At 37.9% G+C, this 17,366-nt stretch overlaps 1 protein-coding gene across 1 annotated transcript in view; it reads left to right on the top strand.

Annotated features, from left to right (window-relative positions):
- Positions 1-7,822: 7,822 nt before the first annotated feature.
- The window catches only part of LOC147073621 (uncharacterized), a 44,393-nt gene continuing 34,849 nt past the window's right edge, over positions 7,823-17,366 (top strand). Inside the window, exons 1-3 of the mRNA XM_085944664.1 lie at positions 7,823-8,243; positions 9,371-9,474; positions 11,492-12,020. Of these exons, the coding sequence (XP_085800790.1) occupies positions 7,823-8,243; positions 9,371-9,474; positions 11,492-12,020 (1,054 nt within the window). The remainder of the gene's footprint in view (positions 8,244-9,370; positions 9,475-11,491; positions 12,021-17,366) is intronic.

Here is a 17,366-nt window from a genome sequence, read left to right on the forward strand (position 1 = left end):
CCTCCTTTTTAACTTTTCCCTTTTAAAGAACAAATTCATAAAAAATGTGTTGTTAACATTTTTAAATTTTATTGCTCAAACAAAGAAGTGTGATAAGCAGACGGCACAGTAATAAAACATTTTATTTTGCTCTCAAGACCAGTCAAAGTAAATTGTATACATCGATCATACCACTCTGGATTACAAGTGTGACACACCTCAATATTTATGTTTGTTGTCAAAAAAAAGTAATGGAAGCAATCGTCAGCATTTCCTCAATCATAACTTAGATCAATAGTGTATGTTATGATTTGTTTAATTGCGACAATGCATCATGTAATGAACTGCATTTGTAAAAATAACAAGGGATAAGCAACTCATCTCGAGTCCGTCATTCGGCTCACTACTCATCACGAGTCCGGCCACTCGACACAGTCAACCATCATTTACTCGAGTCTAGTCTCGCAGTTTGATTAATCTCTCAGTACATCCGTACGCGTGATTTTTTTAAGACACGTTGAACACATAACAAATTAACAATTCAAAACGTTCACAACATGACATTTAGAATAAAAAGTACAAGTAAATCAACTAGAGAAAAAACAAAGTAAAAAAATAATTTTATAGATAAGAAATAAAAAATAAATAATAAAAAATAACTATAATTAAAAAAAATACAAATTAAACAAATGTCTACATCTCTAGGGAGTGCAATAAACAGCCGCACAGCCTTCGCTATTGGTGCCTGGTGAGCCTGACATTATTGAGGAAACAGATTTCACCCAAAATAGGTCATAGCTGCAACCATGCATGTAATTGACGGTTGCATACAAATTCATCACTCTGTCAACTTTATCATTGTATTGATAAATAAACTCTCTCCTCAAAACTTCCAAGCAACTACGACCTTCTCTCTCCACACCGCATAATCATCCCCACATTGGTGACCCCGACGTGATTCTCTCTTAACTTATCATCATCCCCGAATGTATTTATGCTTTCGAAGTAAATACAAAAAAATGTACATAAATTATGTTCTAATTTTTTAAGAGACCTAAATCCAATACGGTTTTCTTTATTTAAAAAAATAAATTTTATATTGCCATCTTTTAATTATTCATCAACACTAACTAATCAATTAATAAAAATAGATAATTCATTGGTTTGCGTCTACAATAATAGTTTAATTTTATAGCTAAAAAAAATGTTTCTACTCACTCGCAGCGTGGGCATTTGCTAATCGGCCCTGCTCATTGCCTTTGATGTTTATTTCGTTTGTCAAATTAATCATGACAATGATTTTTCATAAGAGATCAGTAGGCTTTACTCATCCGGAAATTTTCATATACGCGCATTAAAAGTATTCACTTTAACAATAATTATAAGAGGGTTGACTATTTCTATAAAAGTGATTATTAAAATTAAGCTTAGTTATAAGACAATAATATATTTCGATTAAAAAATATACTTAATAATCTAAAATGCATGATTTATAATATTGTATTATATTGTTAAAATTATCCATATCTTTGAGGAAAATTGTATATTCGTGTAAATAAGTTAAGATCAAATTTCTTTTAAATATATAGTAACTATTATTCGTTTGGTATATAATATCCTCCATCAAGAAAGAACTATTAATCATTATTTGATGTAAGATGTATATTTTGTGTTTTGTGAATATTCTATTTTGCAAAATAAAGCTGTGAATGTTGGAAATATATGTTTTATTTATAATGTTCTCAACCCATTAAGGTAAAAAATCCCCATCCCGTTTCTATATAATATGAAGCGCCTTGTTTCAAATCACCCTAAACAAGTTTTTGAAAATTTTTTTGTTAGATAATAATGTATTTAGATGGATAGTTTTGTTACCTATACGATAGCCGAATTGAACATTAAAAAACGCCAAAAATCGTCAATACGTATGATCAAAAATTAAATAAATTTAAGTAAATTTCAAAACCCGCTAAAATGCTTGGGTGTGCTTTTCAAATACCCCTTAAATAGATAAGCCAAAATACTCTTTAGAATGTACGAATTAAAAAATAAATACATAAAGTTCACAGATTTAATAGATAGGTATGTTTTTTTTCATTTTTCTCAAAACTACCTTAAATCGTTTTTCTCATTTTTCTCTAATTAAATATAAATTAAAAGGTCCACAGTGAATGGGTTAATAAACCATTTCTTTTATTCAACGAAAAATTCACAAGATTTTGAGAATGTAACATTCCATATATTGAATATACATAACTTGAAAACACCTCAGATTTAATATACCCTACTAGATAATATCTTATAATATATTATATCCTATTTCACTTGTATGACACAAATAAAACTTCAATTATCTCTAAACTAGTATTTTTTATTTATTCCACTATTGTTTTGAGGCAACGATGTGCTTGTCGGTTTTTGCGATTATCTCAAAGCTGACAGTGAAGTAGTAACCGAAAGTTTTTTAATTGACGTTCTTGCAGTTGTTAAATGTTTTGATAATAGATAAATGGATTATTTTTGTACATTAAAAACTCTCACGTAGACAGTAAGCGGTGTGAGTTATAATCCCCCATTCGAGCTTTTTTGGAGTTATTTCTTTTCAATTAGTAATAAAGAATATAAAAAATATATAAATTTAAAAATAACAATCTATTTTCAAATAAAAAAAACAATGTTGAATATTCAACGAGCACCTTTAGCTACGGAAATGCTTATTTAATTTAAACCAAACAATAAACTTGGACGAAAATATTTTAAATCGTCAAGATTTGATGAGAAAATTGAATAATTTCCCAGGCACAAAAGCAAACAGCAAAATTCCTATGTACTCTGATATCGTGTTTTTACTTCCACCTGTTGCTAGGGTAGAGAGCTTTTTCCATCCCCTCTCTGTCCCCACGTTCCCCTTACAACGCATGCCTGTTGCCTATTTTTCCAGAAACCGCTATCTAATATTTGAAAAGCTTTGTACAATAAATGAAAAGACGGAAGATACTTAGGTATTAATATTCTTTATAAAATTTATTATTTTAGTGTTCTGTTGATACCTTTATAACTAGGCTTACCATAATATTATTTTTTCCACACCGATACAAAATAAAATTAAAATAATTACAAGATAAAAGAACTTTTTACATTTTTAAATTTTCTGTTGAATCATATAAACTTGACAATTATTACTATGTATTAATAAAAACTTTTTAGTTTACTTGATAGAAATACTGAGTAAATATTATAGAATATTAAAATGTCATTTTGACATTTCATATTTATTTCCATAGTAACGCACGTATATATTAATAATTTAGTTGCTAGGACCCCCTTAGCAACCGACAATAATAACTTTCCATACAAAACAGAATTAACTGAAAATGAATTCAATTCTGCTTAAACATGGCTAAAAGTATTAAAAGAATGCATTGTCGTCGTGTTCTGATATATTCTAAAAGTTTCAAAATGTCTAGCTAGTCGAGAAGTTAGTTAAAAATCTTCAATCGTCCAATACAAATCTTGGACAAACAAGAAAAAAAATGTTCTGGACACACAAGAAAAAATCTGTACCGGACAAACAAGAATACGAGCTAATAAAAACGTGCTAATAAGAATCATTTATTCATTATTGAATAGAACAACACAAAATTTAAATTGAAAATAGTTATTATTATGTTATGAATGTTTTTAATGAATGACTTATTATTTTTAATTCTTTCAAACAAAATCAAAAGAAGATAAATCCATCTTAATTTAACACACTAACCGAAAGCTTTTGATTATTAATTCAGCCATTATAAATTATTATATCTATCTTTATACCAAACATTGTTCATGATTGAAAAGGCCCTTCCGACAGGAGACGATGTGCCTGGTTGATAACACTTCATAATATTCAAATTTAAAATCTAAATGCGAATGCATTTATCCTAAGCAGATGAGATGGCAATGGCCTGGACAAATGTAGTCATACAGTGACGCCCTAAAACCCGTTGAATAGACGAGCTCTTAAAGTTCGGCGGATGTACGTGGCAGCAAATAACTAGGGACTGAGAAAAATGGAGAGAGTTAGGAGAAGTTTTTATTTAGCAGTGGATCGACCGTTATTATCTAAAATTATGCCATTAAAACATTTATATAGAATATTATTTTTTATCAATTATAGTTCATAATTAACTATTTCTTTTATTCAACGAATAATTCACAAGATTTGAAGAATGTATCATTCTAATTATTGAAAATAAATAATTTTGAAAAACACTTTCAGGGAGACTATATTATAACCAATAGAAAAAATCTTTTTTTTTTTGAAAAAAGTAAGCCACACCGATGAATCCACGACGTCGGTTAGTAATCGAAGTAATAGATACCTACTTTGATTTAAGAAACAAAAATCGATTGCCAAAGTAGCTTGATTTGGAAGAGCGCTGATGAGTAGGTATTAAAATTGACCAATAGTTAAAATTTGTCGCAATTAGTATGTCACGCCGTAGCATATTGGTAAAATGCGACGGATGGGGCGTAAACCCGGGAGATACGGGGTTCGATTCCCCGTCGGTATGGCTTACTTTTTTCAAAAAAAAAAAGATTTTTTCTATTGGTTATAATATACTCTCTCAGAAAGTGTTTTTCAAAATTATGTATTTTCAATTATAGTTCAGTAAAGGCAGGACTAACACCGTCTGTAATATGTATTCTTAATTCAACGAAAAGAAATAAGTAGGACTGAAAAAGTGTGTACTATTTTTGTCGGATCTCCCCTAGCACACCTAAACTACTGTGGTTTGGTTTAGGCAGGGTTTAATTAAATTTTAAAAACTAACTAAAATTATCTTCAAATTGTATTCTTAGTTCAATGAAAGCAAATAATACGTACGACTGACAAAGTTTAGTGTGCACTATTTATCGGGAATCCTAACAAGCTACCTCCACCCACGTCACTGCCACGGGCACCTATTATACCAATTCTATATCATTAATATATGTGTCGCTACATTTCAAAATCAGCCTAGTCCACCTTTAGGTATTTTTGACTTGTTTGTGAATTGCTGAAGAACTACTGCTTTCTAACATTTCTGCATTATCAAAATATGGAATTTATTAATTTTAAATATTCTATACTCAAAATAATATAAACTTTCACCCTTGTGACTGTGTATTTGAGAAAACAAAAAGCTGTTTTTCTCCTATTCATCTATTATGGACTTGGTTGATTTTGAAATCTAGCACACATATTTTACATTATCATGATTTTTCGCATGAGAATTGATAGGACATCTTGGTGTTGTAGGTATACATATACATATTGTCCGGTATGGCACAAGTCTGCGCACATAACCCATGTGGACACTGCGCTCAACAATACCGGCTGGACCGTGACGGGGTGCTTGAACCCTACGCCTGTCATTAAAGTTCGCGTGGTTTCAGCAATCGCCCCCTCCCCCTCAATCCTGAGTTGCGACTGAACTGTCGAGCCGTGCGGACGTGTTTTTGCATCGCTATTATTTCGCTTTCGTTATCTTCAATTTTGACCCTGCTATTCACAAGTTTTTGATCCCGTTTCTATACTAATACCTTCGCCTGCCCTTGGAATACGATTTGTGAAACTTTTGTGTGTTTTCCCCTTGGACTTTCCCGGGAATTGTGACTTTTAATTCGTTTAATAATAGTTACGTAATTATTGTAACAATAATATTTATTGTGCGATAAATTGTGGTTGAGTGAGTGACGTGTGACGAGTGTTACCTAGCGCCATGGTCAACCACAAAGGGGACCCCATGCAAGTGTAAGGAATGTCCACTAGGAAGCGGAAGTCGGACGTGGCTGAGGGTATTGGTGACCCAAAGCAGGCCCCCAAGGTCAAGGATAAAAGGCCTGAGAAAGAAAAAGAGAAAGACAAGCAGAGCGCTTCCACCACTACAAAGGGCAAGGGCGTTAAGTCAAGGGCTGGTTCAACCTCAGCATCTTGCGAGGAGATCAGTCCCGTGGCTTTGAGTATTCTCTCTGAGTCTCAGGAGAGTGCGTCCAGGGCGACGATTGCCATCAAAAGGGCACTTGCCACCCTCGAGAAGGACAGTCGTATTGCCAGAGCAACCGTGAACGCAGTTGCCGAGGAGCTTGAGATGGCAATCACTGAAACGTGGGCCATGGCGATAGAGCTAGAGGCACACAAGGCAATTGTGAAGGATCGTGCCTCCTTAACGAGAGCCATCATTCAGGCTCCTTCTAATGCTCCTCCCAGGGCTCTTTGGAGTGACGTTACCCGTAGAGAGGCTCAACCAACTAGAGTCTCCGAATGGCCACCAGTTCCTCCGAAAACTGTCGCCAGGCCGGGGGTGATGTTTTATCCGACTAAGGAGGGCCAAGAATCGACTGCCACAAAGGAAGCGGTTATGAAAACTATTGTGCCTGAAACTTTGGGAGTGCACATCACCGGAGTACGCAAGATCCGGGGAGGCGGGATCATCGTGCATCCCAAAAGTGACGACGAGGCTAAGCGGCTCATGGCTGCCCCTGGGCTGACTGAGGCCGGCTTAAAGGCCCAAGTCGCGGGGAGAAAGCTTCCCCGCGTCATAATTTTTAATGTACCCATTGAGACGACAGAAGAGCAGCTAAAGGAGGCAATCATAAACAATACCCAGGAGGCGTCTGGCCTTGCATCTGAGGGTTACGCTGGAACTAAACTGAGCCACAAGGCGGGACCGAAGACCGAACGTTGTCATATGATAATGTCGATCCCTGGAAAGGCTCGAGAGGCGCTGCTTAATGATGGCAGACTTTTCATGGGGTGGAATTCGTTCCCTGTGCGTGACTTTTGCGGAGTTGTCAAGTGTGCAAAGTTCCACTTATACGGACACATGGCTAAGGGTTGCAACGCTAAGGTTACAACGTGCGGCCACTGCACTAAAGAAGGGCATGACAGAGCAGACTGCCCCACCGCTGACGAACCGGGCAAGTGCCCTGCGTGCACGCGCTACAAGAAGCCGAACGGCCACTTGGCCACCGATCCCGACTGTCCCGCGCGCCTACACGCTATTGAGGAGGAAAGAAGCCGCACTGATTACTGTCCGCAATGATCTCCTTCGCTTAGATAAACGTGGGCAGAGGTCAAGCCACATCTGCCGAGCTGCTTGAGGTTGCTCGGGATCAGAATACGGACATAATAATGATACAAGAGCCATACGCCTTTGGTCCCAATCGGGGCCTAAGCGATGGCCGTATCATACAAGCTACCCTGAAATCTCTAGCTTGCATATTTGTAATTGACACCGCACTGACTGTGTTGCATCTCTCGCATATATCCAATGAGCTCTTCGCGGTGGCGGAGATTGCTAATAACAGGGGGCTCTCCATTGTAGTTATATCTGCGTATTTTCAGTATAGTTCTTCTACCCTGTATTGCACAAAACAACTGGAGAAAATCTTATATGCTTGCAGAGGCAAGCAGATAATTGTTGGGGCGGACGTTAACGTCCAGTCCTTGCTCTGGGCCCCCTCTGGGCCCAGACGTAACAAGGACAAACCTGAGCCACTCGAGGAGCTCTTGGCCGCCTTTGATTTGACGGTGCTAAATGACCCTAACGGGCCGGCCACTTTCTCCACCAGAAATGGTGAGTCACATATTGATGTCACTCTGACATCCAGTGGCGTTGCCAGACGCGCCGTGGACTGACAGGTCCACACGGACGCGGTGGCTAGCGATCACCGTCTGATCACATTTTCGTTCAGAGTTGCGGGAGATGCGGCCCCATTGAGCCAAACCGAGAGCCTACTACTTCCCAGGCGCTTTCGGACGAGCGGTGTCAATTGGGATGCTTTTGACGTCAAAATTGGTGGACTGGCCTCTGCCATGTCGGCTGACGATCTCCACCAAAGAGCCAATGACTTGACTGCGTTCATTACTCAAACTGCGGAGTCCACGCTGGGTAGAACCTCTCTGAGGCCACCCAACCTTGCGCCATGGTGGATACCAAAATTGACGTCTTTGAGAAGGACCATGAGACTTGCCCAAAGAAAATTGCAAAGAGCTAGAAGATCTCAGAACGACTTACCCAGAAATGACGAACCTACGGAGATTGCTTATAAATCCGCAAGGGCAAAATTCAAAAAAGAGTTAAATAAAGCCAAGAAAAAACACTGGCGGGATTTTGTCTCTGAAATGGGGGGCTATGATCCGTGGGGACCGCCTTTCCGCGTGATAAAGCTGGGCTCAAGGCCTGGTAAAGTCATGGCGGCTATGCGGCGCCCCGATGGCACCTTTGCGATGGACAGTGCAGAGTCTGCATCCATACTGCTGGAAGCTCTAATTCCACAGGACATACCTACGGCACATCGTCGCTGCATATTCAATATGACCTATGTGCAGTTTTTGGTCAAAATGAGTTAATGATACCACTCGAAGCGGATTTTTTTTCCCCACAATCTGAACGTATGCTTATATTTAAAAAAAATCTGAGACAGCATGAATACCATATTAAATAAATCGTATGTACAGCTATTCTAAAAATGCATCTGAATTAGTCGTATGTGAGGAATGTTGCACATACGATCATTTCATTTTGCACAAATTTTTTACCGTAGAGCACATCCGATTTATTTCACACTGACTATGATTTTAACAGTTTGCTACAAATCGACTTCGTTGCCGTTGAAGGCGTTGTTTCAGACTGAAGACATCACAATTTATCGATTATTTTTTACCATCTTTCAAAGACTTAATTTACAATACATTACACTTACGTATTGACGTTTTATAAAATCCTTATTATCCATTAATTCGTCAATAATACTGTGAAAATATTCACGCATGGTTTTTAGATTATGTTCTTGAAGCGCTCGGTACCTATGTCATGTTTATCACAATGTAGTGGCCTTTCTTCAGTATTATTTAAATATCTTTTTTCAAATTAGGGAAAGATTTTATTTTTCATATAAACTGTTAATAATACATCAACATTACGTAGTATTCTTATTTTATGCAGGGAACTAATAAAGGTGTAGGTAAGAATCGGTAATTCTACATGCACTTAAATATTTTGAGGTTTACCTCCGCCAAATACATAGTATACCTGCCTATAATTAGGCACAATACATATTACCGAGATGTTTTCTTTTATTTTTCAGAATGATTAATAGTCGCGGGTATAAAATATTAGGTACCTACTTCTTTTGAGGCAACAAAATGGAATTGAAGACACTGAAACGTCAGTATCACGTAAAGTAAAAAATGTTTCAAATACGATATATTTTTAACGTTTACCCCACCCTCGCCATGTAATGAAATTATTTAATCCTCAACCTTCAATATCATATTAACCAGAGGAAATTTATAATATGCCCACACTCTGTAAAGACGGTATATTATCAAACTGTAATAACATACTGTGTGAAACTGCAGGAGAATTGATATTACAAAAAGAACCAGAAAATGAAAACCAAATGCCTACATCATCATCATATCAACCAGAGGAAATTTATAATATGCCCACACTCTGCAAAAAGGTATATTATCAAACTATATACTAAGATAAATGTCTCAAAGACAAAAGACAAAAGTGATGAGGAACTGTTTTTCGGACCCTGCGATTATCTGTATTTCTGGCACCCAACTCGAGCAAGTCAGCAGCTACGTCTATCACGGACAGCAGGTGTCCATAGACGGAAGCATGCACGATGAAATTGCTCGAAGAACAAAGCTGGGATGGAGTACTTTCGGACGTCTGAATAGTATCTTCAAGAGTGACCTACCATTATGTCTTAAGCGTAGTTTGTTCAACCAATATGTGCTACCCGTGCTCACGTATGGCTGCGAGACGTGGACCCTGAACACGAGAGATGTCCAAAGGCTAAGAGTCACACAGCGAGGCATGGAGAGGTGCATGTTGGGCATCACGCGAAAGAACCGTAAGAGAAACGAATGGGTTAGGAAGCAGACAAGCGTACGCGATGTAATAGACGTTGCCAAACAGCTGGAATGGAGATGGGCGGGGCACATTGCTCGCCGAAAGGACGACCGCTGGACAAATGCCGTCATCCAATGGTACCCAAGGGGTACGAAACGGCCACAGGGTCGCCCTAAAAGCCGCTGGATTGACGAACTGGTAAAGTTCGGCGGAAATACGTGGCAGCGAATGACACAGGACCGAGAGAGTTGGAGAAAGCTTGGGGAGGCCTTCATCCAGCAGTGGATTGACCCCGGCTGATGATGATGATATACTATGTGAAACTTCAGGAGAGTTGATATTATAAAAAGAAGCAGAAAAAGAAAACGTAATGCCTCCATCATCATCATCATCATCATCATCATCATCATCATCATCATCATCATCATCATCATCATCATCATCATCATCATCATCATCATCATCATCATCTGAAGACAATAACTACTAATATTGTGCTTTGTGAAAATACTGGTGAAATATTACATACTATGAACAGTATGGACTATACGTCATTGTCGTTGGACATTCCTGTTACGCATTTGATGAAACGAAATAAAATAAGGAGAACGTTAGGAGAGGCATACATTAGGTACAGAAAAGTGAATGATAAAAATGTACTCGATGCCGTGAAACCTAGAAAAATATTGGGCGAACGGTGTCAGCATAAACCACCCAATAAAATATTGAAAACCTCATATTTGTGCCATTTAGTTACGGAAGACGACCGGAATGACATTATAAAAAAATATTTTTATCTTGTTCTTATTTTTATAACTGTAACAATGCAGGTATTTCTAATAACTACCTAAGTATATACTTTTTATATCGGCCCAATGTTTTCTTATCTTGTTCGTTTATATTAATATGTTTTTGTGAAAAAATATTTATTAAATCTTTTTTATTTAACAATATTCCACAAAAAGTTTCTTTTCTTGAATGATCCTCCAAAACTCCTTTTGCTACATAAGCATACCCACAGGTAGTCAATTTTTGGAGCATGGGTTGAGGGTTTAATCCCTCGGCTGGCAAAATATGCATGTTATTTTTTCAATGTGTGTTTGATCCAAAGCGAAGACCCAATAGGTCGGGCTGTTGGTTAAAGACCATTCTCCTAAAAAATCTTAATAATATAACCACTACTCTGTGGACGCTCTGACTTGGCACAGAAAAATGGTGACTTATTTTTTAATATTTTTTATAAGTATAGGTACACCAATAATATTATAATAATATCACACACAATTTTCGTTCATGCTTAAATGCACTATTCTAATGTTTAGATGAATCAATTTTTGTATGAATTCTAACAAATTGTGTCAGTATAAAATAAATCGTATGTGCACAAAATGATGCATAGAATAAGTCGTATGTGCAAAATAATCGGAAAATCGCGTATTTTATGTTGAAATAGTTGTTTTTTTTGTTTTTCCAAACTCAAATAACATGTGAAATATTTAGGTCGAATTTAAAAAAAATAAAAAATGTACAAAATATTTTTAGTTATTTTTTAAAACAGTTTTTTTCGATTATCTCAGAATGTGTAAAATGACACATACGATTTATTGAATATGCAGCGACGACATGAAGATGACAGAACCTGTCAACTAAGACTATCTGCAATCTTGCCGTTGGAAACTCACCATTCTCCTGAGCTTACCCAGTCGGAGGTGGGATTAATTTTTGATGGCCTCAGGGCGGGCAAAGCCCCTGGACCTGATGGGATCAGCAATGTGATTGCCAGAAGGGCGTGGCTTCGAGCACCTCATGAGATAGTCGGGCTGTATGCTGACTGCATGAGCAGGGGCATCTTCCCGGACTGTTGGAAGAAGGGTCTCCTTAGGATTATACCTAAGATGAGCACACGACCACCGCATGACCCAAAAGCGTACCGTCCAATCACTCTTCTGCCAGTGCTGGGTAAGATATTGGAGCGGTTAATCAGCAGAAGACTGGAGGACCACCTTGAGAGAATCTACCCTATCTCGGAGAGGCAATTTGGCTTTAGACCCGGCAAGTCTACTGAGGACGCTATCAGATTTGCACAGAAATTTGTTGAGGACTCAGAAGGAGTTATTGTGGCAGGCTTCTTTTTGGACATAGCCGGTGCCTTTGACACCGCATGGTGGCCATTAATTCTATCTAAGCTTCGGCTCCGACAGATCCCGGGGGACCTCTTTGCCCTAGTGCAAAGCTATTTTAATAAAAGGGAAGTTATATACGACTCTAGCACTGAATTGATTTACAGGGAGACCACCATGGGGTGTCCGCAGGGTTCCGTGCTTGGCCCCTTGCTATGGAATATACTTTTTGACGATGTTTTGACGTTACCTCTGCCACCGGGCTGCGCGCTCGTCGCGTACGCTGATGACCTTCTTTTACTAGTTGGCTCGTCGAGCCGTCCGACACTCGAGCGCGTAGCTAAGGACGCATTATCGAGAATCCTTAACTGGGGTAAGCTTAATAAGCTTGCATTTGCACCTGGCAAAACGGAAGCTATCCTCCTAAAGGGCAGCTCAAGGATAAACATAAATAAGCGATCACCCGCAGTGCGCTTTGGCGACTCTGCTATAAGGTTTTCTCGAGAGGTGACCTACTTGGGGGTCGTTCTGGACGAGAAGCAGACCTTTTTGAAGCATGCTAAAGTAATTGTGGCTAAGGCCAACTCAGCCTATCAGAAGGTTGCTCGCCTGGCGGGCAACAATTGGGGCCTAAAGCCTCGGGCCCTGAGAATCGCCTACGAGGCTATATTCATGGGCATCGCTGGCTATGTCTCCAGCGTATGGCACACCAAAGCCTCGCTGACAATTGTGAAGAGGGCTCTGCTTAGCGGACAGAGGGCTGCTCTGATTGGCCTTACTAAGGCCTATAGGACCACATCTTCGGATGCCCTGGCGGTCCTTGCGGGGGTCTTTCCCCTCGACTTGCACGTTCAAATTAGAGGATCGATCACTCTCCTTATGAGGAGGATCAATACAACTCTCGCCGGTGTCCCTCTGACACCGCCATCGAGAGTGGAGGGCGTGAGGTACAGAAAAACTGTATCTGAGCTGGTCTACAAGACCGCATATGCGGCATGGCAGGCGAGATGGGTGGCCTCCTCTAAGGGCCGCCAGACTTTTCTATACTTTCCAGATGTCTCGGTGAGACACATGACGAGGAGACTGGTGCCTACCCACTGGACTAGTCAATTCATGACTGGCCATGGAAACTTTGCGGCCAAACTGTAGGGGTTTGGTTTGGCAGGACATGGGTCGGGTTGCTCATGTGGACACGACCAGCAGGACGCAGAGCACGTCCTGTGGGACTGTCCACTTATGGGCCCCGAACGAGCGGAGTTGTTTGCCCGGGTCCGACCCCATTCAGGCCCAATAGGACACGCGGACATGGTGGCAACCGAGGCCAATTTTGCGGCCTTTACTAAATTCGCCAGAGCACGGGGGGCGGGACACTCTCGACTCCCCTTGCGACTCTTCAAACTAAAGTCACTCTGATAGTTGCCATATAAATTAACATCATGCATTCGCACTTCGGTGCAAGGTTGCATCACCAGTCCCGTGCGGCTCTGCTCGGGACAAAATGAGGGCTTAAATTCTTTGATCTGGCACACGTAAGGGTTATGTTAGCCGGCCGCGTATGACGTGGCTGCATATACATAACGGGAGCGGAGGTGGGAATTTTACACACCATGTCCCCCTCAATCCGACGCGAAACTGCAGCCCGTGTTGAAAAAGCAGCCCAAGAGAAGGACCCGCGACACTTTATGCATGGGTATCAAATAATATGCAAAACAAGACTAAAATCCAGAAAAAGCTTTATGGCGACAACCATACCCGAAAGACTATCCGCATGGGAGGCGAACCTAGCCTCTGAGGGTTCTGAAAATTGGGTAAAGCCACCAGAGCATTTCCCACCCGGAGCCAGTCTCGGGTACCATGCAAAAGTCCTAAACAGACTGAAAACCACGGTAGGGTGCACCCGAGACAATATGGAGAAGTGGGGGTTCTCCGATGACCAAACCTGCGAGTGTGGTGAAATGCAAAGCATGGAGCACGTATTAATTTTTATGCAAGGTTTGCTCAGTAAACTGCAATTTCGACGAGATTCTATAACTAAGTAACTTCTAGACTCTAGAGCGAAACATTGTAGCTATTAAAGACCTGCCACGACGAAGAAGATGCATATTTCCCACCAAAATTTAAAGGATATTCAGAGTTAGTTTTCACATATAAGTACCTACCACCAAATTTTAATAATTTTATTATTGTTCGCTATTTGAAACTTGGGTCAATACTCAAAAATGATTTCATCATCTTTACAAAGTTTTAATGAAGTACCTACGTATTATTAAATTTTTATTTATGATAATTAATATTTGTCTAGACAAACTTAAATTCTAATAATTTTCGATAATAATCTAATATACGTACATAGTTTTTATAACTGTATTTAAGTTTGTTAATTATAAGTATATTATTCTATTACACAAATTAAATAACAACCTTAATAGAAAATAAAATCACCTAGACAAACTTATATTCTAATAATTTTCGATAATAATCTGATATACGTACATAGTTTTTATAACTGTATTTAAGTTTGTTAACTATAAGTATATTATTCTATTACACAAATTAAATAACAACCTTAATAGAAAATAAAATCACCTTTATTATTTAATATCAAATTTATTTGTGAATTTTATTCATGCAACTTTTGATTGCCAATATTTTCACAAATTTAAAAAAAAATCTACATGAATCGAGAGACTGAAAAAGCTGAAAAACTTTGTTTGCAACTGTATAAATTATGTATCTCTCACTGGCTGCAAAATTTACAAATTACTGTTTACTTTTTTCAAACTTTATAAAACGTTAATTAAACCACGAAGTCAGATGTGTTTTTTTGTCCTCAATTATTTAAAAGATACACAATAATTATTATTACTAATAATAATTTTAATTGTTATATTTATTATTATATTCTTGTAAATAATTATGGTTTCAATCAAATAATAATCATCATCTCATCATTTTGTGTTGAGTATTCTTGAATATGTCAGCATTATTTGGAGTCCACACAGGTATGCAGGTCCGTCCACACAATTAAGTTGGATCGAGTCCACAATAGATTTCTAAGATTTCTCTACTTAAGGACATAAGGTATTCTTCCTTTATGGTAATGATAATAAAATGAATTTTTCGACTCGTTTTCTTTTGGGTATGCTATCAATGGAATCCCTGTCCACCAGAAGAATTATTGCTCCTTTAAAGCATTTCTTTTTACTTCTTCGAGGGTTAATTTTCAATACATATATACTGGCAAATATTAGTTTTAATGCTCCCAAGAATATCACTCGTAACTCTACGGTCTTCATGATACCCCATCGCCAGATGTGATGTTTCATGATGCTGTGTATCGTGCGATTAACTTATTTGATGTCACCATAAAGGTTGATTTATTTTTTATTAATTATATCATGTTTGTGGACGTGTTAAATAGGTTAAATTTATAATTGTATTTAACATTTTACTTTAATATCTAATTTCTTTTATTTTGTCAACTGTCAATTCATAGTGGAACTGCATTGTATTGTTGCTTTAATTTAATAAAACGCATTTTTTTGTAGTAGGTACTTATTCCACTTTTAATCAATAAATTAGGACCGGTTTCGTCCGCCTCAGAGGGACATTTTCAAATGAATACATTTTTTTTATAAAACAATATTTATCAAACAAAATCCAATTTGATAAATATTGTTTTATAAAAAAATATATTCAGTTGAAAATGGAATAAAATGGAATTTCAAAAAACACAGACTGTCAATCGGTGCGTCCTAGGGGCGGCAGGTTATATAAAAGTATGGTGAAACAGGCTGGCATAGTGAAAAAGTATGGTGAGGCGGGCTGGTAATCAAGTTGCGACAAAATTTCCACGTTAAAATTATATTATATTTGTACGTTATAACCAAAGTAAATCCTGCGTAATGCCCTGATTTTTTTTTATCGCGTCGCTATTTCTCGTAAGTTGTCAGCTATTGTTGGGCTGCTTCATTCAGTTGTATGAGAAAGCCGATTCCTTGCCCCTCTTTTTCTTTTAATACCTCTATGGCTGCGTCTGACAATCGCGTATGCGTTTGAGACACGAAATTCCCTGATGTTGCAAAAATTGCGCTCATTTTGAGTCGACATTGGCTTAATTGTGTTAAATGCCTCGATCAGTCTTTGAACGTTTTGTGTGTTCTGTCCACTTTTTCCATATTATATAAAATCGTTTTTTTTCAATTAGTATTTGATAATAATGAAATCCCGAATCACGAGAAAAGATTCTCTAGATCCGGGACTTCCCGAAATGTTAAAATTTTCAATTCTCGAGATTCGGGAAGGAAAATCTAGAAAATTTCTCGAGAATTCCCGTGGAGGAAATTCCCGAAACCCAACTCTATATCGGAGCAACCATCAAATCTCATCTCTCCTCCTGACGATTCTCCATCTACACCTTCTGGTCATCCCCAAAATACTCTTTTTCTAAATAAATAAAACAAATAAATAAATTAATTAATTAATTTTTCACAATTTTCAACGCACATTTAAGTCTTCTATTATTATATTATTATCATCATAAATTGTTCATCAAAAACATGATCGAGTAGCCAACAACTAGGTAAATGTAAAAAAGTAAATGCGAGATGTCATCCAAATATTTAAATATAAATTTTTACGTCAAATACTTGGACCGATGATAGTAAATCGAACATGGCGCATCCACCCTAACAATTCTGCCCTAATATTTTAGACCCCCGCATATCAAACGGTTTGAGGGCGTGAATACTCAGATGAGAAGTCCTCTTTGCAAGATTCAAAATTTTTACAAGAAAGGGTCTGAACCCCGGTAGCAATTTGACCCTTGGGCCGCTAATGTAATAGATATGCGGACGGTACTGATGTTAAGGCTTTCACCATATCACGCCTGCACCACATCCAGTCTATATTTAAATACTCCGCCTATCAGAAGCACCAGATGAAAAATACAAAGCATGTAATTTTAAATATTTCTTTGATAGAATTGATACAAAAAGATGATGCTGAACCGGGAATTAAACTTGGGCTGAAAGCTTTTACGGTTTCGTTGGTTGTGATTCTTATTCGGTAGGTCACCCAGAGTTTCTCAGATCTCATTGATAAATACCATCACATTTCATACACAAAACTTTAGACGATACCAAGCCTTTGTTGTAATGTTTTAATATAATATTCGATAGAATTCGATACAGTGTATAATATATATGTATATTTGAATCTTAAATCCAATACTACTTAGATCAGGGATGGCAAATAGGATTTGATCGGCGTGCCAAAATAAGCCGATTTTTCTAATTCGTAGCGCGTGACATTCATTTTTAAGTGTACTCATGATAATAATATAATATAATATATTGGACGCTAAAGACGC

This window comes from Rhyacophila brunnea, unplaced genomic scaffold (genome assembly GCF_057557595.1).
Source record: "Rhyacophila brunnea isolate RB1 unplaced genomic scaffold, BYU_Rbru_1.0 scaffold_17, whole genome shotgun sequence".
In the NCBI taxonomy this organism is placed as follows: Eukaryota; Metazoa; Arthropoda; class Insecta; order Trichoptera; family Rhyacophilidae; genus Rhyacophila; species Rhyacophila brunnea.